Source organism: Pleurodeles waltl, chromosome 11 (assembly GCF_031143425.1).
Source record: "Pleurodeles waltl isolate 20211129_DDA chromosome 11, aPleWal1.hap1.20221129, whole genome shotgun sequence".
NCBI classification, from domain to species: Eukaryota; Metazoa; Chordata; class Amphibia; order Caudata; family Salamandridae; genus Pleurodeles; species Pleurodeles waltl.
Window position 1 is genome coordinate 413751363 of NC_090450.1, and position 25372 is coordinate 413776734.

A 25372-nucleotide genomic window follows, 5' to 3' on the forward strand; every position below is an offset into this window, starting at 1 on the left:
ATAATGGAACCAGCCAAAGTGTGTGTCTTATCACAATCGTTAGTTTGAGCAATTGCCAAAGAAGGCATTACAATACCCTTCATACATTCAGGAAGTGCAGTGGGCACTGCATCTAGTGTAGCAGAAAAATATCAAATGGCCCGCTTTGCCGTACACATGCTGTTGCTTGAGGACTGAAAATGTGCATGCTTGTTTTTCATGAAAAAAATAAAGGAAAATCTTTCTTGTAATTTGCCCTTCATAGAGCAGGGGCGCTACACAAGCAGTGTCTCATATCCAGGAAGGCTTGCATACATTCTATGTCCAATGCACCTGGTCCCTCACACCCCTGTGAGTCAGTCTCTATAAAGGTTTTGCAATCAGGGGAAAGTTTGAAATCCAGTGACAATAGTCAACAATAAAACATCCCTAGAAACCGCCTCAAGCTTTCTGTAGTGTTGGTGGATTCATTTTCAGAATCACTGATATGCGATCTTTAGACACCTTTCATTTTGATGTCCCAGATAAATTACTGTTTCCTGACAGTCCTGTAATTTTGCAGCGATACTTTATGCCCAATTTGGGCCAACTGATTCAACAAAGCAATTGTGTCAAGTCTACAGCCCTCTCTGGTTTTGGCTGTGACCAAAAGGTCATTCGATATATTGGACTAGCAGTGAGTCACAATGAAAATTAAAACTTTCCAAATTCATCTTCAGGGTTTGGGAAATGAATGATGGACTTTCCGTATATATATTTGTGTGTAGAGATTTGCGAACTAACAAATTAACAGAGAGCACAAAGCCGATCCAAGGGTCTGGCTTGGCTTTTAAAGCCCGTGCACGAACCAAGACCTGAAAACGTTTGTTATGTAAACCATACAACAAACATTACGTAAAATATGATGGTCTCATCAAAATTTTAAAAAGTGTATTTCTCTAGCATGATGAAGCTTTGGCATAATTATGTCACATTATATAGCTCGTCTCTGTAATGTTATTATTAAAAGTGATAGTTTTTAAACATGAACATTAGTAAACTGAGGCAATACAACTGTCAGGTAAACCCTGAATGTGGTTCAGATTACTATAGTGCAAGGTTATAGTTTAGTAAATCAAGCAGTAGATTTTTGTACAACTGGTGTTCTGAACTCATGTTTGAAAGTGCCTTCATGCGTGATAATGAAGAAAAAAGGAATTTTGTTGAAATAAAATATTTGCCTAAAATCACACAATTTAAGCTGGAAAGCCACTATTTTGCTAGGTTTTTTTGTTTTTACTTTGTACAGAAAAGCCAGTAAATGGGTATCTATTTGTATTTTCCTGTGTTGAGGCTTTGCTTTTACATCCTTGTGCATTATTCTGACGTTTTTATATAGTGTGAACTTTACCCAAAGGTATTGCAGCGATGTGTGTTCACCAGTCACATTTCACAAGGTCACATTATTTGTTTATAAGCACAGACAGATTGTGATTTGCCCAGTATCACAGGATGTTGAGCTGACACTGGGATTCAAACATGCTCCACAGTTCCAACATCGGTGGCTCTGGCTGTAACGCAACATCCTGGGTAGAGGGAGGGTGTCAGGTAGAAGCCAAGTGGAAGCTCAACAGATTAAGGGCTTAAGGTTTCAACAGGACTTCGGGCTGAGCCAGAGGCAGGCTTTACACTTAGCTATGGCTTAAGCTTTAAGTGACTCGCCCACTTCTTGTTGTGGGATTCGACAATTAACATGGAAATCTACTTCAAAATCCTAACTCAAAAAGATACTGACTGTCCTGAAGGGGGATTGAGAAAAATGCTTGACACAATTCTACAACTGTGAAACACTTGGCTCTTGCTGGAATCTGAAACCGTATTATTGCAGGATTCAGTACCACAGAACAACAAGGAATTACTATATCATTAATTTTGTGCAGCTAATGTACCGTTCTCCATTTTCAATTAGGTTATTTTATTCCCATAATCAGAGCAAGACATGGGCTCCCTAGTACTTCTTTTGAAATCCCCTGCTGAACGATTTTATCAATAACCGGTGAAATGCCCTACTCTGATTCACAAATAAACTTGTATTCGGGAGTACGGGCATACACTGCCTTCAGTTTTACGTGATCTGCACTTTTGATCAACCCAAGTGTCTTTTTTTCTGAAAAATCCCACATTTCCTTATTCGCAATATGTCCTAAATCTGAAAGTAGACCGTCTGTGAGAACTTGCTTCTTGTGATTTTATTTTAAACTCTGAATCCTCAATCTTTGTCCGAATACCAACACCAGCTGGGGTGCAGTAAATTACACAATTACGTTTACAAAAGAGATCTGATCACAAATTAACTTGATTTGTCTCATTGATTCTGAGTCCATGGCCATTTATGATAAAACAAGTTTTTCCTGGGACATTAGACAACAACATATTATTCACTTTTCGATTTGATATGTCTAAGATTTGAACTTATTTTTCCAAGAGGAGTAGTTTGGGACTCTCCACCAATCTACCCTTGGAACAGGTAGCCACTGTATCGATCAAATATGATACTGGATGGGCATTCACTTGCCCTTCAACAAAAAGAGCAGTTCTGGCCTCTGAGGTTGCACCAAGTTCCCCATTTCCACCCCTAACCCCCCCCCCCACACACACACACACACACCCCACCCCCCAGTTTGGCTCCCAAACTAGGTCCTGTAGGAACTCTAAATATACCTGCACAATGTTGAAAATTAGCACTAATCACTGAATGTTTTCGTTTGAAATCTGAAACTCTTTTGAACACCCTGCGTATTATTTTGCATGGGAGTTTGTATGATTAGAGTTGAGAGCTCATTCCTGTTGAACTACCCGAGATTCTGCATCTTCTGTACACAAGCCAGTAAGGCTGGAACAGCCAGTGCTCCCACTATTTACAACTCACTTTGAAATGTATTTGGATTAGACATACAATCCTGCTTCCAGTGTCGGTTTGCCCTCCGATGTGGTAAAGGCCATTTTTCATCAGTGCATTATTATTTTGATTGGGCATGTTGTTAGTAAAACCTCTGCCACGAGGATCACCGTTTCCACCTTGCCCAAAAGGCGCCCCATTGCCTTGTGCATCAACACCTTGCACACCAGCACCAAAAGCAGGTGCCTGAAAACCATAGTGACCCACCGTTTTGAAAAAAAAAAGAATTTGAGAAACTATTAATTTATCTTTCGTCGTTTTACTTTTAGCATCACATCATGTCACACTTTGCTGAACCAAAATCCGAATGCAGACCCATCCTAACTTCCAAAGGGAATCCAGACATGACTTCTTTCCTCGGGTCTTCAACTCCACTGTCCTGTCTGTTTAACTGCATCAAACTCTGATAATATGCATGCACTGATTCACCTGGATCTTGCATCGCTATCGTGAACTTTGCCAAATTTACTTCTTTCTGGGGACCCTCTTGTTCTCAAATGCTCCTCTCTTATTCAAAATCACTCTTACTCATATCTCTTTGTTCAGCTCTTTTTTGACACTCCAGTCGCATCAGGTAGTTCTATCCATTCTTCTCAATACTTTGTCACATCTTCCCACTTTCTAGGCATCTCCAATAATGTTTTTTTTTTTTTTTTTTTTTTTTTTCTTGCAATGTTTTGAAACCGATTGGTTAATCCATTTTCAGTCAACCCTATTTTATATGTCACACAGATTATCTTTAGTTTTCAATCCACTTTTAATTCTCTAGCTAATTCCCGACGTTTCTCAAATGGACAGTGACCACGTCTGCCTGCAGCCAAAAATAATGCCAATTCATTTTATTATACATTAAAATTTTGTCTTCATAAGTTATTTTTTTCACGTAATTGCCAAATCTCCTTTGAGTTTAAGTCTCCACCACGTTCATCTCAATACATGAAGACTGATTAGATACTGCCTCTCCTCTCCTGATACCCTGCTCTTTTGCTCCTGTCTCTTCTACCTGCACTTGCACAAGACTTGTTATAAGGAGGTGATCTCACATCAGTCAGCATACTGTCCATAAACTTGTCCTTGCCCTCTGAATCACTCTCATTCTTTTCCATCTCATTCTTCTTCTTTTTTTTGGCATCTTTTGTTTCCTTTTTGTGTGATTCATCTGTAATCACAGGGAAAGCACCCATAGTTTCTAGCATTCCTGTTTCCATGCCTTCTTCTGTTAACACAATCTCACATCCATCTAATGAATGACAGCCTTACCAATTTACTTTTACAACATTTTCTTATTATTAATTGCCCCTATCCACAAAATGGCTCCTAAAGTTGCCCACCTAATTAACTCCCAAAATTTGGAAGGTGCTGGGAAGAGCTGTGGGAAACTGCTCATCACAATCAGAGGCCTGGGTAGTCGGGGAAAAAAAAGGGATTTTTTTTCCCTTCTGCAAGCTGGTTTCAGAACGATCCAAGGCACAGGCGTTTAAGCTATAAGGCTGTATAACACCAGTTAGATTTACACCTGCACAAATAATCTGCCTTTATATTTGACTTTTATAGATTTAAAAACACCATTTGATTCAGCGACAGATTATTCTTATTGCAAACCCTAATAGATCTAGTTGACCCTGGCAAACCCCGGTCTGCAATTCAGCAATTATTTCAGGAAACCTCAGCCACTGTGAGATTTGGCTCCAGTGGGGAATTAACACCAAACTTCAATATTAATAGTGGAGTACTCCAGCGCTGTGTTCTTGTGCCACTTCTATTTAATCTTGATTTCAACGATGTCACAAAAACCCTTCTGTGATTAAACCTGGATGTGCCTTTGGTTGAGGGAGACCACTTCTCTATCCTTTTATTCGCTGACAACGCTGTGTTACATTCATGTAATAAGTTATCAATGCACAAGCTGCTTAATAGGCTTGACAGTTACTGTGCCACGAAAAACCTTGTGATCAATACACCAATAAATCTATTTATGATGTTGAACAGCAAGAGTAGCATAAAGAGCATATTTAAGTGATATGGCAGACCCCTGTGTAGGGTCAGCCGTTATGACTGTCTAGGAATAAGGTTTGACAATAAGTTGCTTTGAGTCAAGCAGCTTACAAACAGCAAAGATACCTTTTCCCAGTATGCCAGTGCCATACTGAGATTTTCAAGGAAATGCATCAATAGAATAAATGCCCCAGTACTCCAAGCTTATCGAATGAAACCAGTGGCCACATGCTGGCATCGGTTGGATCTGTGAGGTTAAAAAATGTACTGAATAGGGAAACTTGTAACCTTTTGTGCTTAGGTCTGTGGACCTCCATGTTGTCCGTGAGGAAGAAGTCAGAAATGAGGTCAGTTATGAATTCAGTAGCTCTTAAACCCGTATTGTATTGGATATGGATCTGAACCAACCCACAATTGGCAGAACACCTCAAAACCTTAAACGGAGTCTGAACGTCTGGCAACGTAAAGAAGTTCTCCTGTTATAGTCAATTTGCAATAATTGCTGAATAGCCAACAAGAATTTGCCAGGATGCCAAGGTCTATTAAAGCCTGTCATAAACCTCCTGGCCTGGAGCTATGAGTCCTTTACAAATAACCCTAATAAGATGACATCCTTAAGTGTGGCCTGTGTTAAGATAAAAATACTGGTCCCATGTGAAAGTAAAGCAGGGAAGAGATCTCTTGATGCAATTCCTGGAAAACAAACCTTCCACCAAGTGGGAGAAGTATGTGGATCACCTTTAAAAAATCACTCTATAAAAGATTTGGGCTGGGTAGATTACCGGTAAAAGCAGTGGCCTCAACACTATGTACCTGTACTCAAGGTGACAACAAAACTTTACTACATTTAATGCTTCTTTGCACTTTGCTCCTGCAAGCAAGTCAGCAGTATTTGCACCCCTTTTTATCAGATTCAGTGTCTGGCAATGTCAGCTTAGTCACTCTGTCTCCAAGTAGACGAGATATTGGCCCCAGTAGTTTCATATATTTATGTGGTATGGAGAATAACAAGATCTCATGCCCATGAGGCTCTGCTTCACACTTCTCCATTAGGTTTTGTTGATCTTGGTACACAGTAAGTTGTATTATCCTGCACCCTACCTCCCAAATTGTTGAGGCTCAAGCAAAGTCCAAACATGCATGTTTTACTGAAATTCATCATATCACTGTTCTTACACCTGGGGAACTGTTTAAATATTTTTAATATTTAATGCAATTCCGGTTTGTCAGTGGTTAATTTTTACTACTCACTTTCTTGGTTTTTGAGGTGCGGAATGCCTCATGAAGATGATGAATTGTTCTTAATGTTTCAGTATTTCTAGTTGTTATTTTACTCGTTATTTTAAATAACGAAATTGTTTTCTTGTATGGCTTAGACTTGTATAGCCACTCGTTCATGGCTTCAAACTGCGCAGGTCTAGGCTGCAGCTTCATCTCAAATGTGGCACGCCTCAAATTCTCAGTCTTTGTCACTTGCAGTGTACAATGAACAGGAAATTGTAACTTTCTATTGTCTACAGTAATACTGTTCCATTATTTAAACCACAAAATCTGTGGTCTAAGAGCAGTTATAGGTGAAGATACCAGTTGGGGGTGACAATCTCCCCCATTAGCAGGGATAACAGACTTCTTCAAAAGTGCCCCCTTTCTATTATAAACCTAGTTTCAATCACATTACGATTTTAAAACAACACTTAAAATACAGTATGTACACCAAAACAAATAAACCATTGTCTGCCTACTGGGATATGGGACGGTATATCAGACTCGCCACAGAAAAGAAAAAACTTCTTAGGTGCTTTCAACCGCACCAAGATAAGCGCTCAACCAGTAGTAACCCACTTTGAAGTCAGTGTGTCTATTTTCATGCACAAAAGAATAAACCTCACTACCCAGACCAGGGGTGTTGAATTTAATGAAATATCTACTTGCCCATGGGACAGGTTGCTTCTTAAATCTACTTGTCCTGTAAAAAAAATATTTTTCCCTTTGGTACCATGTAATGCGGGAACAAATTATGGCAGCAATCTCATTATGTAAGAGCTCTGATTATACCCTCTGATTATGCCAGGGCTACTACTATAGTAGGGCTTGAATACTTGCGATTCCAATCCCAACTACAGCAATTTCCTCATTTTGCCTCCTTTCTGCAAATCCCCATACTGGGGCTGACGGAAGAAGAAAGCAATAGTTCCAGGGTTGGAATGCCTTTAATTCTGCAAACCAACTAACTTGCATGTTTTAAAGATTTTCACCAGCTCTTCTCTCATCTTGTCCCATAATGAGAGAGGTTGGAAATACACTCCTGGCAATGGCAGGAGTAGAAGTTCCTGCAAAACGTTACTTTACAAAGCAGTTTTCGAAGCATGTGCAAAACTTAATCACAACACCATTGATATAAAACACTGCAACTTGCATGTGCCACAAAAGTAATTAACTCACTCCAAATCACGTTTTGTAAGACAACACAAGTTTGTTGTCACAATCTGCATAGGACCACTCTTCACCCAAAAAAACTCATTCAGCAAAAAGCCCCTTTAAAACTCCTAGTGCAACTCCGGACAGCCTCAACATGTACATCACCATTAATCCACGCTATTCCAGTGTTCTCTAACTGATGACCATTTTTGAAGTGCAGATATTTAATTAAATATATGCACTAGAATTTGCACCAATTCTAATTTTATTAATTTATCCTACCATTGCCCACATTTACTCCACCAATAATCTGTCAGAGATTAGCACTGATACATTCAAAAGGTCGGTGTGCAGGATCGGGGCCACATGAGTCCCAAAGGGCGAGGACCCTAGAAAACGACAGTACCCAAAGTCAAAACCTCAGAGGTTCATTTAACATTAAGACATTACAGAAGACAAAAAAGTAGTTAATCAGATTAAAGTCAGCATCAACCATGCATAAAAATAAAGCCATTTGCCAGAGGTCATTACATATCATTTACATAAGTGAATTAGCCAAAACCAAATAAAGATCAATAATGAGCTACCTAAATATACTCGGTTGGTAAGTCAAAGGAGAATTTATAAATGGGAGAACAGTCTGACATAACGAATGCTTGATGTGAAAGTTAGGGAAAGTTTATTTATAAAACCAGATACGTCCCCCATAGGGACTGCTCGGTATGAAAGCAAAGGCAAATATGCAAGCATAAATGAAATAAGCAAACTGTTGTGGAGGTTTCCTGAACGGAGACAAGCAAAAGGGTAAGTCAAAAAATAAAGTCTAGCACACAACCCAGAAAGGGCACATTTTATAGTTTCAGAGAAGTGAAAAACAATGCACTTGACATGAAGTGAAATCGTAGGGCTGTACTAACAAAGATACCTGCCATAAACGAATCAGTATCGTAGAAATTGTGCTACATAAAATAAATTACTTTAGGAAACTCCTGAATCATTAATAAATAGCAATCCCCTTTATTCTGCAAACAAGGGAAATTACATTTCACTGTTGAAGCAAACTAAACAATAAGCCATTTTGAAAATGAATGGCAGTGTAGCTGCGGCTCGGGCTGTAACAGCCTTGATTATTTCAACATAAGAGAAGAGCTCAACAGGGCTTCCTCCTAAAGAACATAGAGATACAGTTCATGAAAAAACACAATGGAATAAATCTGTTTGGACTATTTTATGGATTGGAAAAACACAGAAGAGAAACATGTATGTCGGAAATTTGTTTGTGCAACTTCAATTGCCACATACTCTTCAACAACCTTGAGATGGATGTCAGTGCAAACAAGCAAAGCCCCAGTTACTTAAATCTGTAGCCTATTTGTGCTAACTGAAATACACGTAAATCAGCAGCACTTTTAAATAATAAAGATGCTCTATTACTGTATAAAGCAATGGAATTGTTTTGCACAACTTGAACATATATGCTAATTAATCATCATAATTCTCCTTTTAGGCAGGTGGAAGTACTGGACTTTTGATGGATTTGGCCGCCAATGAAAAAGCAGTTCATTCGGATTTCTATAACGGTAAGGAATTTTTAATATTTTATTTTTGGAAAGGCTTGGCAACATAATCTGTTGAACTATTCGGCTCAGCGGGTAAGTGGGTACCTGCTTCTGACTGTCTTCACCGTTTGTTGTTTCCTGAGATGACAGTTATTCCACACTATGAAATCCATGATCATCTTGACTGCTTGAATGGAAAAACTGAAAATGCTTGTACAAATACTTTACATCTGCCAGCAATACAGCTCTGCAGTTTAGGCATTCTCTGACATCTACAGGCCATGTGTTAGAAACTTTTCAAGACTATCTCAGCCTTTCATCCTTTCACTTAGAAATAGAAAAGGTGTTTTATGAAACACTATGGACAAGAAATGAGTGCCCTCATCCTTTCAGTGCAGTGAGTGTGCAGCCTTGTTAATGGCTTAAGCCAGCGAAGATGGACCAGAAGGAAGGTTGGACCCTTGAACTTACCAAATCTTAACTCCTCTAAGGCTCGGCCATTGTACCAGTCACAGTGGACTCATTGGGGACTCTTAGCAAGCTAAATCGTAATACATCTGTAGTGCTGCCTACCCTTTTACATATCTTAAACCATTAAAGGCACCACAAATGCATCAGGCACTCAGAGAATTGCCAGGTGGCGTTGAGTTTCCCCCACAGCATTGTAGTCCCTCCTAAACCATACAATGACTCAGTGAACCAAAGTAGAAATTGATGCATTTGGAGCATCACTTTAAGTCTATGTAGGTGGGGATGATATTTTCCTGTCTCACACTCAAGGTGTTTTTGTCTTCTTATCCTGCTCTCATCTTTTTAGGTATGTTTTGAAGAACCTGGAGCTTTCTGAGGATAGAGCTCATATGCTTCCCTTGCTAAATACTTCCAGCCTCAGAACAATCAATTTCATGCCTATCCCCTGAGAAGACACCGGGCCTGATAACGACTTTGGCTGCTGGAAAACCCGACCACCAGACCCGTGGTGAGGAGTCCGCTGCAGAGCTGGCAGTCTTTCCACTGGTCTCATTATGAGTTTTCCACTGGGCTGATCAGCGGAAACCAAGGTTTCCACCATTTGGCCCAGTGGAAAATGTACGGTCACATTGGACTCAACTCCACATGGAGCCGAGTCCAATGTCATCGCACTGGAGATAATGTCGTGGGCAGTGCATGGACCCCACTGTGGCTCCCTGCACTTGTTCTCCACCAGCCTTTTCTTGGCGGTTGAACTGCCATGAAAAGTTTAGCTGAGAACATTGTTGTAATCAACACAGCGGCACTGACTTCAGCACCACCATGGCTGAATACAACCAAGACCGCAGTCATCCCATCTGGATCAGAGATCCTGGCGGAGACTGCAGTCTTTTGGCAGCACCTACTGCCAATCTTGTAATATGGCAGTCAGACTGCCAAAGCCACAGCTGTCTGACCTCCACACAGAGTCCGGAGGTCTTCGGACTGTCAGACTCATAATTGGGCCCTCAGTCAGGAAGTGGAAGATAGTGAAATCTATACAATCCTTCCTCAGCCTCTCAGTGGTTCCTATACAAGTTTCCCAACTTATTTGTGATGTTATCAATGCCTCATTTGCCAAGGATTTGTTTCACCCGTGCAGAGGAAAGCAGTTGCCCATTATATTTGAAAAAAGGCAACTGTCATGCTTAGGAATTAATGTACAATTGCTTAGCTTCCAGAAACTAGCAAATTACATTTAAAGTGGTGAGTTCTCTGCTTCAAAAATACTTGGATATATTTCAGTTATTGTACTGCAGTTAATCTGACGTTTAATATAAGTGAGACTACCTTTATGGATATTAGTGTCAGATTGTTAGAGGTAACTGATGAAGGTCGATTAGTGAAGGTAATCCTCCTTGACCTCGAAACTGCCTTAGCCACATTGGACTATCCATGTTAGTCTACTAATACTTGTTGCCAGTATTACTAATCTAGCCTTCCAATAGTTTTTGTTTTATCCATACTTGTAGCTCGAGAACAAAAGATGAAGTGAAGACTTTTATAAAGGCCCCAGCCTTGACACTTTAGGAGTACCTAAAAGCTTCCTCTTGGTGGGGAATTGGCACCTTTAAGGCACAAGATGTTGACTATTTTAAAAATGTCCTTAAAGAAGGAGTGGACAAAAAGAACCTTCAGGAAGGCAAAGTGCATGTAAACACCATATCTACTATCTTATGGTCAAGATGTACAAGAAGCAGAGAAGAGAGGATGCCATTTAGTCCTCAGGAGGCACAGTACCCACTAAGCATAACTTCTAAGGGCTGTGAGGGTATCTTCTTCAGAAATAGAAAAACATACTTTTACATATTTAACAACCTGACTCAAGGGTGAACTGCATCACGGTCTTGGTCCTGGAACCAATCAAGAGGGCAGTCCGTTCCCTTCATGGGATATCAGCTTGAACGACAAAAGAAGGCTATATTATTGGAATCCACCTCTCAAGTGACGCATGCTTTGTCTCCCTAAATGAGTTTAGGTCATTTGGCTTTTAGTGTACAGGGGTGCGAAATTTAATAAAAAATCTATTGGTCCGTGGGGGCAAGTTGCTTTATAAATCTGCTTGTCCTGTAAATAAATCTACTTGTCACTTTGGTGCCACGTAGTGCAGCAGCAAACTATGACAGCAATCGGATTATACAAGAGGTCTGAAAATAGCCTCTCTGATTTTGCTACAGTTCATAATATAGTAAAGTTTGAATACTAATAATTGCCTTATTTTGCCACCTTTCTGCAGATTTACATACTGCGGCTGGAATTAGCTTTAAACAACAGATCCAGGGTTAGAATGCCCTTTTGAGTCTGTGCAAACCTATTTACCAGCTCTTCCCTAATGTTTTCCCATACTGAGAAAGGTTGGAAATGTACACCTGAAAAGGGCAGAAGTAAAGCTTCCAGGGTGCTGGGGGGTGAGTGGTTGAAGGGAAAGTGAACTTGTAAATGCTTGACAGACTTTTGCATGAGAAAATCTACAGATGCATATTTTCTCAACTAAAATGCAATTTACAAATATTTTCTAGGAGTAAGAGTTCCTGACCTTCTTGTGAATTCATGAAAGCTGTATATTTGCACTAATGCAAGGACATATACCATAAGTGCACTTGTGTGTGCCTTCTTTAGGAATCTGTTGGCTGGCTTCACTGTGAGTGATAGCATTCTTCTCTTTCACAAGGAGCATATCCGCACACAAAGTAGTTTTGCTCAGTGCCAGAGACTACTGTGGAAGTGTATACTTTTTGAGACCCAAAAATGTTTTTGTTTTTTACCAATGTTTGTTATAATGGTGAGGGGCCAACAGCTCCCACTACAATAATTTTTTTTTAAACTATGTCAAAATAAGATCCAGACTGACAAAAACAAGAGGGTGACCACCAATATCAGACTTATGGACATTACCAATGTTGGTTTATGTTTTATTTCCCATAATGCAGTTGAAACTGATTACACTGATTTTTCTGTTATGAATTTTTTTGGGAAATACTAGCACGTATCAACACATTTTGCTGGAAATGGCATCCAAAATTTCGTTTCAGAAAACGGTTTTTATTCCTAGTTGCATATTTTTTTTAAAAACATTTTATTTTGAAAGTAAAGAATCATCAGTCTTGCTTTCAAGCTTCTGAAAATATTTGCATCTTATCAGAGAGCTTTTTGGGAGCATTATACATAGCCTCATATTGAAACTTTGCAAACCTGTGTACACATTTTTATGTTGGAACTTCTGTCAGTAGTGCAGTCCAAGCTAATTTCCTTTGAGCACTCACCCTAATAATAAAGGCTTTACGTTAATGAACCATAAATACAAGTTCGTACAGCATTAACATTTGGACACAAATATTACCTTAACTGCAGACAATGCCCTGTCCTGATCCGTAATGTGGTACTGTAAACTGGCAGCCAAAGGTTGGTGCTGCAGTGGGGTAGGTCTACTTGTCCCAAGGACAAAGTAAACATGAAAATGTGCTGTCCTTTACCCCTAACAATATGTCCTGGCTGTCAGACTATAGGAATTCCCCCCAAACCCCTCTCATTGTACATCTCGTAGGTCTGCCCAGGGGTTTGCACAGCCAGTATCCAGCAGACTGAGACACATTCCCGAAGGGAACAATTCCTGGGGTCTTTGGGTGCTGAAGCTCAGTTAGGTCAAACATTTGGTGGTGGGTAGTTAATCTGGAAAACTGCAGTTTTTCTCCATTTCAAGTTCAACATATCCGTCCAAGCTTGTCTCCCATGGACAGGAAGTGAAGTACTCCTCAGAAATTGGAATCTTCCCTATTGGGACCCTTGGGAGGTAGGCAGGAAGGGTGGGCTCAGTTGGCTCGGGAGCAGAGCGAGGGCCGGCATAACGCTTATGGCATCTAACAAAAAAGTGTATAAGGGTACATTTTGTAAGAAGATGCTTATCCTGAAGGTTTGAACACTTATTTTGTAAACGTTTGTCACTACTAGTGTTACCAGTTCCGGTTAGCTCATCTCCATGGTGTGACAGTAGGCGGGGAGGAAGGCGTGAATACTCTAGCATCCCCTGTAGACGACAGTAAATCTGCACTTGTAAGCTAAGGAAAATAACAGGAAGCGCTTCAACTAAAATAGTCAAAGAGCTTCAGATCCTGCCTCCTGAAAAAGCCCAGGGAGGCATCCTGAGGCAGCCAGGAGGCCCTTTGACAAGAGCACCTACCTCAAGTCCAGTGTAGGTGAGCGGGCTAAGAATAATCCAAAAGGTGGAGTTCGCAAGTGTAGGAAAGTACCATCTTGCCTGGCATGTTACCCCCATATTTCACTGTATATATGTTGTTTTAGTCTGTGTCACTGGTACCCTGCCAGGCAGGGCCCCAGTGCTCATAAGTATGTGCCCTGTATGTGTTCCCTGTGTGATGCCTAACTGTCTCACTGAGGCTCTGCTAACCAGAACCTCAGTGGTTATGCTCTCTCTGCTTTCCAAATTTGTCACTAACAGGCTCGTGACTAAACTTACCAATTCACATTGGCATACTGGTACACCCATATAATTCCCTAGTATATGGTACTGAGGTACCCAGGGTACTGGGGTTCCAGGAGATCCCTATGGACTGCAGCATTTATTTTGCCACCCATAGGGAGCTCTGACAATTCTTACACAGGCCTGCCAGTGCAGCCTGAGTGAAATAACGTCCACGTTATTTCACAGCCATTTACCACTGCACTTAAGTAACTTAGAAGTCACCTATATGTCTAACCTTCACCTGGTGAAGGTTGGGTGCAAAGTTACTTAGTGTGTGGGCACCCTGGCACTAGCCAAGGTGCCCCCACATCGTTCAGGGCAAATTCCCCGGACTTTGTGAGTGAGGGGAAACCATTACACGCGTTCACCTATGTACAGCGTCACAATGGTAACTTCGAACATGGCCATGTAACATGTCTAAGATCATGGAATTGTCACCCCAATGCCATTCTGGCATTGGGGAGACAATTCCATGATCTCCCGGGTCTCTAGCACAGAACCCGGGTACTGCCAAACTGCCTTTCCGAGGTCTCCACTGCAGCTGCTGCTGCCAACCCCTCAGACAGGTTTCTGCCCTTCTGGGGTCCAGGAAGCCCTGGCCCAGGAAGGCAGAACAAAGGACTTCCTCTGAGAGAGGGTGTAACACCCTCTCCCTTTGGAAATAGGTGTGCAGGCTGGGGAGGAGTAGCCTCCCCCAGCCTCTGGAAATGCTTTGATGGGCACAGATGGTGCCCATCTCTGCATACGCCAGTCTACACCGGTTTAGGGATCCCCCAGCCCTGCTCTGGCGTGAAACTGGACAAAGGAAAGGGGAGTGACCACTCCACTGACCTGCACCTCCCAGGGGAGGTGCCCAGAGCTCCTCCAGTGTGTCCAGACCTCTGCCATCTTGGAAACAGAGGTGTATGTGGCACACTGGACTGCTCTGAGTGGCCAGTGCCAGCAGGTGATGTCAGAGGCTCCTTCTGATAGGCTCTTACCTCTCTTGGTAGCCAATCCTCCTTCCTAGGTAGCCAAACCTCCTTTTCTGACTATTTAGGTTCTCAGCTTTGGGGAACTCACCAGATAACGAATGCAAGAGCTCATCAGAGTTCCTCTGCATCTCCCTCTTCACCTTCTACCAAAGGATTGACCGCTGACTGCTCAGGACGCCTGCAAAACCGCAACAAAGTAGCAAGACGACTACTAGCAACCTTGTATCGCTTCATCCTGCCGGCTTTCTCGACTGTTTCCAGGTGATGCATGCTCTGGGGGTAGCCTGCCTCCTCTCTGCACCAGGAGCTCTGAAGAAATCTTCCGTGGGTCGACGGAATCCTCCCACTGCAACTGCAGGCACCAGAAGACTGCCTCTGGGTCCCCTCTCAGCACGACGAGCGTGGTCCCCGTAACTCAGCAACTCTGTCCAAGTGACTCCCACAGTCCAGTGACTCTTCAGTCCAAGTTTGGTGGAGGTAAGTCCTTGCCTTCCCACGCTAGACTGCATTGCTGGGTACCGCGTGATTTGCAGCTGCTTCGGGTCCTGTGCACTCTTCCAGGATTTCCTTCGTGCACAGCCAAGCCTGGGTCCCCTACACTCCTTCCTGCAGTGCACAACCTTCTGAGTTGTCCTCCGGCGTCGTGGGACTCCCTTTTGTGACTTCGGGTGGACTCCGGTTCACTTTTCTTCCAAGTGCCTGTTCATGTACTTCTGCGGGTGCTGCCTGCTTCTGTGAGGGCTCCCTGAGTTGCTGGGCGCCCCCTCTGTCTCCTCCTCCAAGTGGCGACATCCTCGTCCCTCCTGGGCCACAGCAGCACCCAAAAACCTCTACCGCGTCCCTTGCAGCTAACAAGGCTTGTTTGCAGTCTTTCTGCTTGGGAACACCTCTGCAAGCTTCAGCGCGACGTGGGACATCTGTCTTCCAAAGGAGAAGTCCCTAGCTCTCTTCTTTCTTGCAGAACGCCAAGCTTCTTCCAACCGGTGGCAGCTTCCTTGCACCCTCAGCTGGCTTTTTCTGGGCTCCTGCCACTGGGCTCCTGCCACTGTCACGACTATTGGACTTGGTCACCTTGTCTTACAGGTACTCAGGTCCAGAAATCCACTGTTGTTGCATTGCTGGTGTTTGTTCTTCCTGCAGAATCCCCCTATCACGACTTCTGTGCTCTCTGGGGGTAGTAGATTAACTTTACACCTACATTTCAGGGTCTTGGGGTGGGCTATTTTTCTAACCCTCACTGTTTTCTTACAGTCCCAGTGACCTTCTACAAGCTCACATAGGTTTGGGGTCCATTCGTGGTTCGCATTCCACTTTTGAAGTATATGGTTTGTGTTTTCCCTATACCTATGTGCTCCTATTGCAATCTACTGTAATTTTACACTGCTTGCATTACTTTTCTCGCTATTACCTGCATAATTTTGGTTTGTGTACATATATCTTGTGTATTTAACTTATCCTCATACTGAGGGTACTCACTGAGATACTTTTGGCATATTGTCATAAAAATAAAGTACCTTTATTTTTAGTACTTCTGTGTATTGTGTTTTCTTATGATACTGTGCATATGACACCAGTGGTATAGTAGGAGCTTTACATGTCTCCTACTTCAGCCTAAGCTGCTTTGCCATAGCTACATTCTATCAGCCTAAGCTGCTAGAAACACCTCTTCTACACTAATAAGGGATAACTGGACCTGGCACAAGGTTTAAGTACCTGTGGTACCCACTACAAGCCAAGCCAGCCTCCTACAGCAAGTCACTAAAGAAAACCTAGAGGTAGTGTGGTAATGCTTTCCACAAGGCTGAGAATGCCTGTGCAGATGGAGGCAGCTCAGTACAGCAGCAAAGAGAATGTTAAATCTCAAACAAGGCAATAGTGCTGTGTATTGGGAAGTAATCATGATAATCTGGTTGCTGCCATCAGTTAAATAATAAAGCAGTTGGGATTAGGGATAGGAGTGCTGAGCAAGAAAGTGGTTTTTGTTTTCTAAAACTGTTGTGCTAAGATCACCATCTTGTCAGCTTTTGGGCATAACCATACTACTGTAAAAATAAATAAATAAAAATCACCCCAGGTTTTTGCATTTTTCTAAGTGGTTGTCTATTTTCCCTTTTTCTTGTGATTTCTGTCCACTTGCAGTTTGTGGTGAAAATAGGTGTGAAATCCATAGGTGAACTCGAAAAGCAATATACTTCTGAGAAGCAGTCCATCCCGAATTCAGCGGGTACGGGATATGTGTGTAGATGGCTTACAGTATTCCCAAGGAAACCAATAGTTGTAGTAAAAAATTATGTAAATAAAAAAATGAAATGGGTGACATTTTTATATTTTTCCCCCAATGGCTGACTTAGCAAAGTATTGTAACATTTGTCTGTCCGACCCCTCTAGTCTCAGGGATATGTAATGTGTGTTAGTTGTCCAAAATGCACACAATACCGAGAGCCAACAAATGAGCTGCATCTTATAATATTTCATTTGTACTGACTGTGCAGCATTTCATACGGTAAAATCTGTTGAATCAAAACTCAATGCAGGGAATACCTGCTTTCTTCAAATGTGTCCAATATACTGAGTTTAGGAATAGTGGTTATTAGTGCAACTTTGAATTTGGGGTTACTCATACTATTTTGTGATTCATATGCCTTTTTCCAAAATGTGTTTTTCTTGCATATTTGCTTGTGTTTAGATGCAAACAATTGAGACAAATTCAATTGATATTAAAAAATGTTCTACTATTCACTATGCCCCCACTTCTTCTCCCGATCAAAAGCGCTACTCCACTAGGATGGCTCGGCCTAGTGCCCACAATATGATAGGTCCCAGAAGTGTTTGCCATGAATACTGACACAGTTTGACGATGTGGGTAGCTGCAGGATTTGGTCACAGGCTCAGCTGCAACATAGGAAAACCACCTAAATCCGCATGTCTAAAAACTAGATGCTAAGGGAAGTTAGGGCGGGTGACTCCACTTTGTTTTCTTATCCAGAATGCCATTCTGAACTTTAAACTATGACTAAAATCATGCATTTTTATGTTGTGAGCAATAAGACCACCCAAATAATTGGATTACTGTTTTTATTGAAAAAAAGTGTTGGAACACTGGATGATAGGAATCGTGTGGATTCCCAAAGATTTCGAAATTTTCCTCACCAAAATGTAAGTACAGTGCATGTGTTTAGCTATAGTTAGAGGTTGGCATGGCAGTCTGGGTCAGAAAACATATTGGGAACCACACAACACTCTGCATGTTTCTTTAGGTTTCAGTAATTCCCAGGATATGTAACTTTCCCTAGTTGCATGCTAAACTAGTGTCCAAATAGTGCAGCCATTTACCGTAACTGGCGAGAGGACATTGGGATATACCACCATTCTGCTGACCGATACGTCAACTATTCCCAAAATATTCCAATTTTACTCTCTTGCAATGCGGATGGTATAGACCCCTGGGGGCAGAAACACTTTTGGAGCTTTAGGAGTGGGTTTTTGGCCTCTCCTCAAGATGGACATCCCCATCCCATTTTCTTTTAAATATCCCTGTCATCCAATGTGCTTTAGGGGTGCGCGGTGTGCATCAGTGAGGGACAGTCCTCACTCTTTCGTTCTGAGAATGTAATCACTGGAAATGAGACATTTCATCTGTTAATTCCCTACCATTAGAGAACCTAAGAAATATGCTGAGAGTGCTGCAGAAAATCCTTTTCTGCAGCATAAAATTGCTGGCGAGAGATGCGTTTGGGCTATGACAGCTTTAGGTTCCATGACCTATTTGTTGATACCAATATTTGTTTTATGTCTCACAGCTTTCTGAAAAGTGCTTCATACGTAATTCTGGGCAGGCCCACACAGATGTGGACTCACTGGAGCAGACACACAGGCAAGCTAGGAGCAGGGTGAATTCTTTGATACCACTCACATCGCAGTCCTGGGATCATAGGTTCCCAGAATCCATCCTTATCAGCCTGCTCATGGTCTATGTCTCAAAGGGTAGCATCCCTCTCTCCCTCAGAAGCCAAAACTCTGTGGGGAAAATAAGTGACTGCCAATTCTCAAGCTCTACCTCCTGTCAACTCTCTGTAACACTGATCTTCCCTGTTGATGTACGGAGCCTGCCTAAGTCTACCAGTAAATGCATCATTTTGTGATGGGGAGCAATATGGCCAAACTGTCCCTGCTGTACTGGAAAGAGTTTTGAGACCAGAACTCTGAAAATTGATAATAGATCCCTTAAATCAAATTAATGCTTGTTAAAGGATCCCAAGATCTGTTCCTTCTCTACAAAACATTCCATTCACTCCGCCCAACCTTTCTTTGGGAGAGTTTCAACTTCCTTTCCTCGCAATTCCATGCTTTTTTTTTATTGTCAACAAGGTATCCTTTTTTTTTTTTTCTTTTTTTTTTTTTTTGTGTTGAAGCCTGTCAGACCGTGCACAGTGCAGGTGTCTGTCTGGTTGTGAAACCTTCCCTGGGAATGCATTCCGCCCATTGCATACCAGTGGCTTGTGTTTTGTGACTCTCATTGCTTACCTTCTATTTGCTGGCTTTATTTGTTTTAGGCTGCCTAGCATGTCTTTGTCCCTCCCGTGGCACATAACCTGTTTACCATCTCTGACTGGCTCCTTGTATCCTTCCACGGGTGCTTGCTTTGGGGAACACTTTTTTGTTTTATTTTGTTTCTTTTGTGAGGCACACCACGAACCTTGTTTTCATTATCTCCTTTGTATGCTAGTTCAGGAAGCAGTAAATATGCTTTATTTCTTTGAAAAGATTTCCTGCCTCTTCTCTTTCTGCTTGATTGATTCTACTTATCTTTGCCATTATGATCATCAATCTTGCATGCCGGTGTGGGTACGATGTTCTGTCTACAAGCTTGTGTATTTTAGTCAGTACTCTTTACCAACAGCATAACTTTAACCATTCTCTTCCTCAATTTCACACCCATGCCATACGCACTGAAAGTACGGCAGTGAGGAGTGGAGGTGCAGAAACACCCCCAAAATAACCATGCTGGAGTTCAGAAGGGAATGAGCAATAAGCAGGCCTCTAAATTTTGATTTTTATCTGGTCACGTTTGCTGTGCATTCAGAGACAGAGGGTCAAATGTTAGGATCTATTTTTCAGGGAGCTTGGTGTTTATATTTTTTTCTGACTGCAAAGTGAAAGGATTTATGTTACAATCTTTCTGGCTACAGGAAAGTGAAAAGGCTGTGGAATGTTATGTGTTTTTTCTAGCACTCAACACAAAATGAATGTATGTAAATGAACTGTACACATATTTCAGAATATATCAGAATTAGAAGAACACAAATGAACATTTTATTGTAAATTCTGAAGTGTGGTGGAAACAAATATTTTAATAGGATCAATATAAATCAATACACTAGGTGATGCTGATTTCCACACGTCGGGTGCTGCATAGTTATATCAGTAAAACTGTATTTCTGTGCAAATGTAATGGTCATTTAAATTGAAAATGTGTTTACAGTAATGCATTGGTCTGCCACACCATGCATACTGCACTACACACAACTCCGTTCTTTGATACTCTATGCCCCTTCACTCTACTCGACTTCACTCTACTCCTCTCAGTGCCTCTTTAAAGTATGCCACTGTACTCTCCTCCACTCTGTGCCACTCCACTCTGACACTCCACTGTATTGCACCATACTCCACTCTATCCCACTCCACGTTACCCCACTTTACTCCATTCTACGCTACTCTATGCCACTTTATCCTACTCTACCCTACTCCACAACACTCTACTAAACTCTGCACCACCTACTTCTCTCTACTACACGCTACTCTACTCCACTGTACTCTGGGCACTCTGCACCATGCCACTACACCCTTCACTCTACTCCAGTCGATTCCACTCAACACTCTGTGAAACTCTAGTTCACTCTACACCACTCTCTTGTACTCCACTCTACATCAGACAACTCTGACACTCTTCTGCATTCCAGTCTGACACTCTACTCCACGCCACTCTGTTCTGCTGCAAGCTACTCTACATCACTCTATTCTATTCCACTCTACATCAGCCCACTCAAGAACACACTGTTCCAGTCTGACACTTTATACTACTCTACGCTGCCGCACTCTACACTGCAGCGCTGTACTCTGCCACCCTTCGTGTTACTAACTTTTAGGTATGCTTCACAGCAGCCACACCGGCTAAAACACATTGGCAATGCTTTTAGCTCTTCCCTCGGCGAGACCTATTGGCTTTGCCAATGCTGGTTTTTCTTTGTGCCTGACGTTATGTAATTGAAAGGCATACGATTGCCCCTGGTCCAATGATAGAGTGAAGATCCTTTCTGCATGACCAATTAATTCTCAGAGAGGATTTATGTGTAGATGTCATCTCTACTCTAGATTTCCCTGCAGAAATCCGCTTGTGCAGCAAGTATTTCTTTTTGGGCAAACCTTCTGCTGTTCGTTGCAGAAAAGGGGGAGGATAGGGGCATGTCAAAGAAAAGTGGCTGTACAAAATCCTAGCACACCCCAATAGACAGATCTGAGGGAATATTCCCCCAAATTAACTGAATTGTGATTTTGTGGCATGGAAAAATATGTGGATTAATGTTTCTGTTTAAGGTAGTAAGAGGTGTTTCTTGTGTCAGACTTAATTAAAACATTTACAATGCCATCAAGCTTCAGTACAAGCCGTTGTATGTGTTTGTATTTCTCCTGTATTGATGATTGCTGACCAACTATCTTTTAGTGAAATGTTATGATGACTAAGAAGACTACTAAGAAAACCTTGGAGCTCTTTTCTCTTGTAGAATAAGTAACAGCCACAATTATTTGTACATTTTGTTTACCATTTTAGGCATAGAAAGTTGATATGGGTTTGCTTGTATTATTTTTTAACTATATTCAAAATGTGTTTGTATTTGTTGAACCTTTAATCAAAACAATAAATAGGTAAAGACTTGACTTGAGCAGTGACGTTCAGTTTAGTCACTTGTTTTCATGCTGACAATCATGTCAGTATTAATCTCTCCTCATTTTCTTTTGAGAAGTTGTGAAACAAAAATATTGCATATGAGCTGACTCTTTTAGCAAATGCACATGTGCAATTAATAAAGTAACAAAACGAAAATCTGTAGCATACTTATTTCCCAACTCTAGGAAATGAGGTTGTTTGTTGGGCAGGATGTGAGGCCTGCACCAGTAGTATGCCCACAATTTCCCCTTCTGGTATCTAAGCACTCCATTGTAGCCCTCGACTCTCTTGGGGTAGCACAGCAGTCTAAGGCCTACTCAGGGGAGGTGGTGTGGATTAGTAATCACCATTTGCTGGCACACAATAATAACACTCAAATGATTTTCGAGTCTGTGCTTTTGTCTTTAGAAAAGGGTATATTAAACATACACTACTAAATGCTATGCATTAATTTACAAATCTATACATAAAGTAGATCAAAAATACCTTGGGTTAATTATGAAATCACATTTGACCTCAAATGATCATGTCCCTCAAAATCACAGTGCCCCTCACATTTGCAAGACAAGGCAATATAAGGGGGTATCACTTTAGATAAAACAAGCCTATTGGCTTTATCAAGGAATAAGTACAAACCACATGTTCTAACCCCCCCTAATTTTGTGTATAAATGCAATAATCGACAACAAACCTATAAATGCAATTATTAATATCAATAAAGCATATCTATCTTGATCAGTAATTAGTGTCAATATTATTATATCAATAAAGCATTTAAAATTAACATAACATGCATCTGTGTGCTTTTTATATACTTTCAGACTACGTAAAATGCAACCATGGAACCAACCCATAGAGGGTGCTGCATTCCCAGCTGCAGAGTAAAAGCTCCAGCCTTGGGAACGCATAAAAACAAAATGAAAATACTGGAGGGGTCATACTTTTTTTTTTTTATTTTTTTTTTTACTCTACAAACGTAGGGTCAGTACTTTAAAAAAAAATATTTCTGGGTGGGTAGAGGCTGCTGTAACTCTTACAGCCACTCTCAAAACTTATCGTTTGTTGGTGATGACCATGTCCTCCCGCGGCCACAACGAGAAGCAAAAATAAATGTAGCATTGCCTGAAGCATTATGTAGAGCTCCATAGCTTTGCTTTAATTTTTTTTATTTTTGTTTTAAAGAGTAGGGGTGCCTCTTATGTAGTGACTGCTTACTCATCCCCCCCACCCCCACCCCCAGGCACCGTCATGCAGAGCAGGGCAAGCCACCGCTTTTAGGTGGAGGGGCACAACTGCGCACCCTTTCCTCTTTGCATATGCCCCTGGGGAGATGTTGACCCTGGGGGAAAAAGTTAAAACAAGCCTCTAATACATGCTGTACTTAGTTCAGAAAAACATACCTTTACTTCCTCGCAATCATTGTACTATTTTATTTAAAAACATTACAGTAACATCAACACAATTCCAAAATTCTTAAAATCCGTTAATGATAGTGTTCAGACGTGGCACCCATATATAACAAAAAACATATATAGATGAGAAGCTGTGACTAAAGGGTTTTTTGATCTTGGTGTTCAGTGACATCATAGACCATTTGGGCTTCAGCCTCCATATGTCGGCGGTCACTCAAAGCACCCCTCTGACAAACATCCCTGTTGTTGATAATCACTCAACTATAATTCTTTATTTTAGACCCTAACCTTTCTGTTTATGATTTAGATTTATGCTATGCATGGCTTCTGCTGGTGCGGTGTGTGCTTATATAAATATATATCAGCTTCTAGACAATACGTTTTTTCAAACAATGCATACCTTCATACAAAAACTGTTCTAAAAAATAAGCAATGGCAAAGCCAAAGGAATAGCCAATACCAGAACCACCATACCACCTCCCCCCTCCCCTCTCCACAATCTCTTTTCACCCCACCCTGCCCAATAAATCGTTTTGATAGTTCATTTTGGACTGGTGGTTGTCTTGCCCCGGGATGGTGAAATCGTAGCACTAACACCCAGACGCGCATTTAATGTAAGTGCATCAACATCCTAAACTTCTGTGCTCAACCCAAGCAAAGCTGGAATTAGCGTTCAGCATCAACCTCATTGTACCTTAGTGTTGAATCCGTTCCTTGTGTGTAAATGCTCTAAAATAATGTTACTTTGTTCCATTTCATTTTAAGTTCAATCAACGTACATAGCAATGTCTCCTTATGTAGACTGTCTTAATATAAGTAGTAAGAAACTGCTCCTAGGCCATTTTTAAAGTGATCTTTTATTCATATTTTATTTTTTTTTGCAGATTTTGGAGACCTTTATGATGATGATGATATCCAGTGACCTAGTTTGTTCGATGATCGATAGTGTTCAGGAAATGTGATGTTAACACTCGCCCTTTAAACCTCCTTGTGGGTGCTTCCTCAGACTGACCTGTCTGCCATACGTAAAATAAATAAGAACATTTCAGTTCCAGTGTTTTGTAATTTCTTTCTCTGCATGAAGTGCCGCCATCTCAATTCTGACCTTATTCGTTTTATAATAGTCTTTCACACTTTTAAAGGTTTCTGCTTAAAAAATATCTGGAATATTTTCAAAAGGATTTAAAGTTCTGGATTGTTTCATGATTTGTGCACTATATTTGTGTTATAACGCAGTAAATCCATTTTTGCAATTAAAATGAATTATTTAAAGCAAATTTGTTTGCCTTCTGAAAAATGGACTTAAGGATATGGTGAATTTGGGCATTATCAACATGAGTTTCTTACGACTAATATGCACTTTATGTTGTTGTTTTTGCAGGCTAGCCCTCATTTATAAGAACACTGTCTTGGAGATGGAGAACATTCCTAGTTGGCAGAGTTTTAAATTGGCCTACCTGTTTTTCCGGGCCTCTATCATTGAGTGGCTGTCCTGTCAAGTTTGGGAAATTCCTTAGTTATTTTAAAGTTTCACCTACACCAATCTACTCACTTTATCATTCGACCAGTATTTTTTGCACCTCACTCTTCACATTCGCGAATACTCAAAAACAATCTCAGGCAAAGATCCCCCTTGTGGGGGCCCGATGGGCATTGCAGCGCTGGCCCAATAAGGAACTGCCTAGTGATGAAGCATGACACCCTTTGGGGTGTGTGAGGACCCTTGCTTATGAGCAAGCAGATCTCCTGATCAATTGGCTTTGGTTGAGCCTGACCTGTTTTAGTTTTTCCACTCTAGTTTTTCTGATAGGAACTGCATACTCTTTTTTTTTTATATATGCCACACGCTAGCCAGCCCTACTTCAGCAGTTCATTCCATCTCACCACAAATCTTAATCTTATCCAAAGGAGCACCATACTTTAATTTGCAAAGCACCTTTAGATCTTGCTTATGTCCCACCAGACAACACCTTTTATAATTGTACCTCTAAAAGCCAGTGCATGGACCATCTGTTTGGTGCAATCCATTAGTGGTAAGAAAGGTAGCTAGACAAAGTTCAAGGTTTATTCTGAGTCACGATTAGTTAAAATCATAGCAAAAAAAACACACAGTATGGAGAGACTGTACCATCACGATTAACATTCATTCATAATTGCAGCT

The 25372-nt window shown here is 41.3% G+C and overlaps 1 protein-coding gene across 1 annotated transcript in view; it reads left to right on the plus strand.

The window, feature by feature from the left end:
* The window catches only part of COPS9 (COP9 signalosome subunit 9), a 49409-nt gene extending 25150 nt beyond the window's left edge, over positions 1 to 24259 (plus strand). The window contains exons 2-3 of the mRNA XM_069213746.1: positions 8838 to 8910; positions 24096 to 24259. Of these exons, the coding sequence (XP_069069847.1) occupies positions 8838 to 8910; positions 24096 to 24133 (111 nt within the window). The 3' untranslated portion in view covers positions 24134 to 24259. The remainder of the gene's footprint in view (positions 1 to 8837; positions 8911 to 24095) is intronic.
* The last annotated feature ends 1113 nt before the right edge of the window (positions 24260 to 25372 follow it).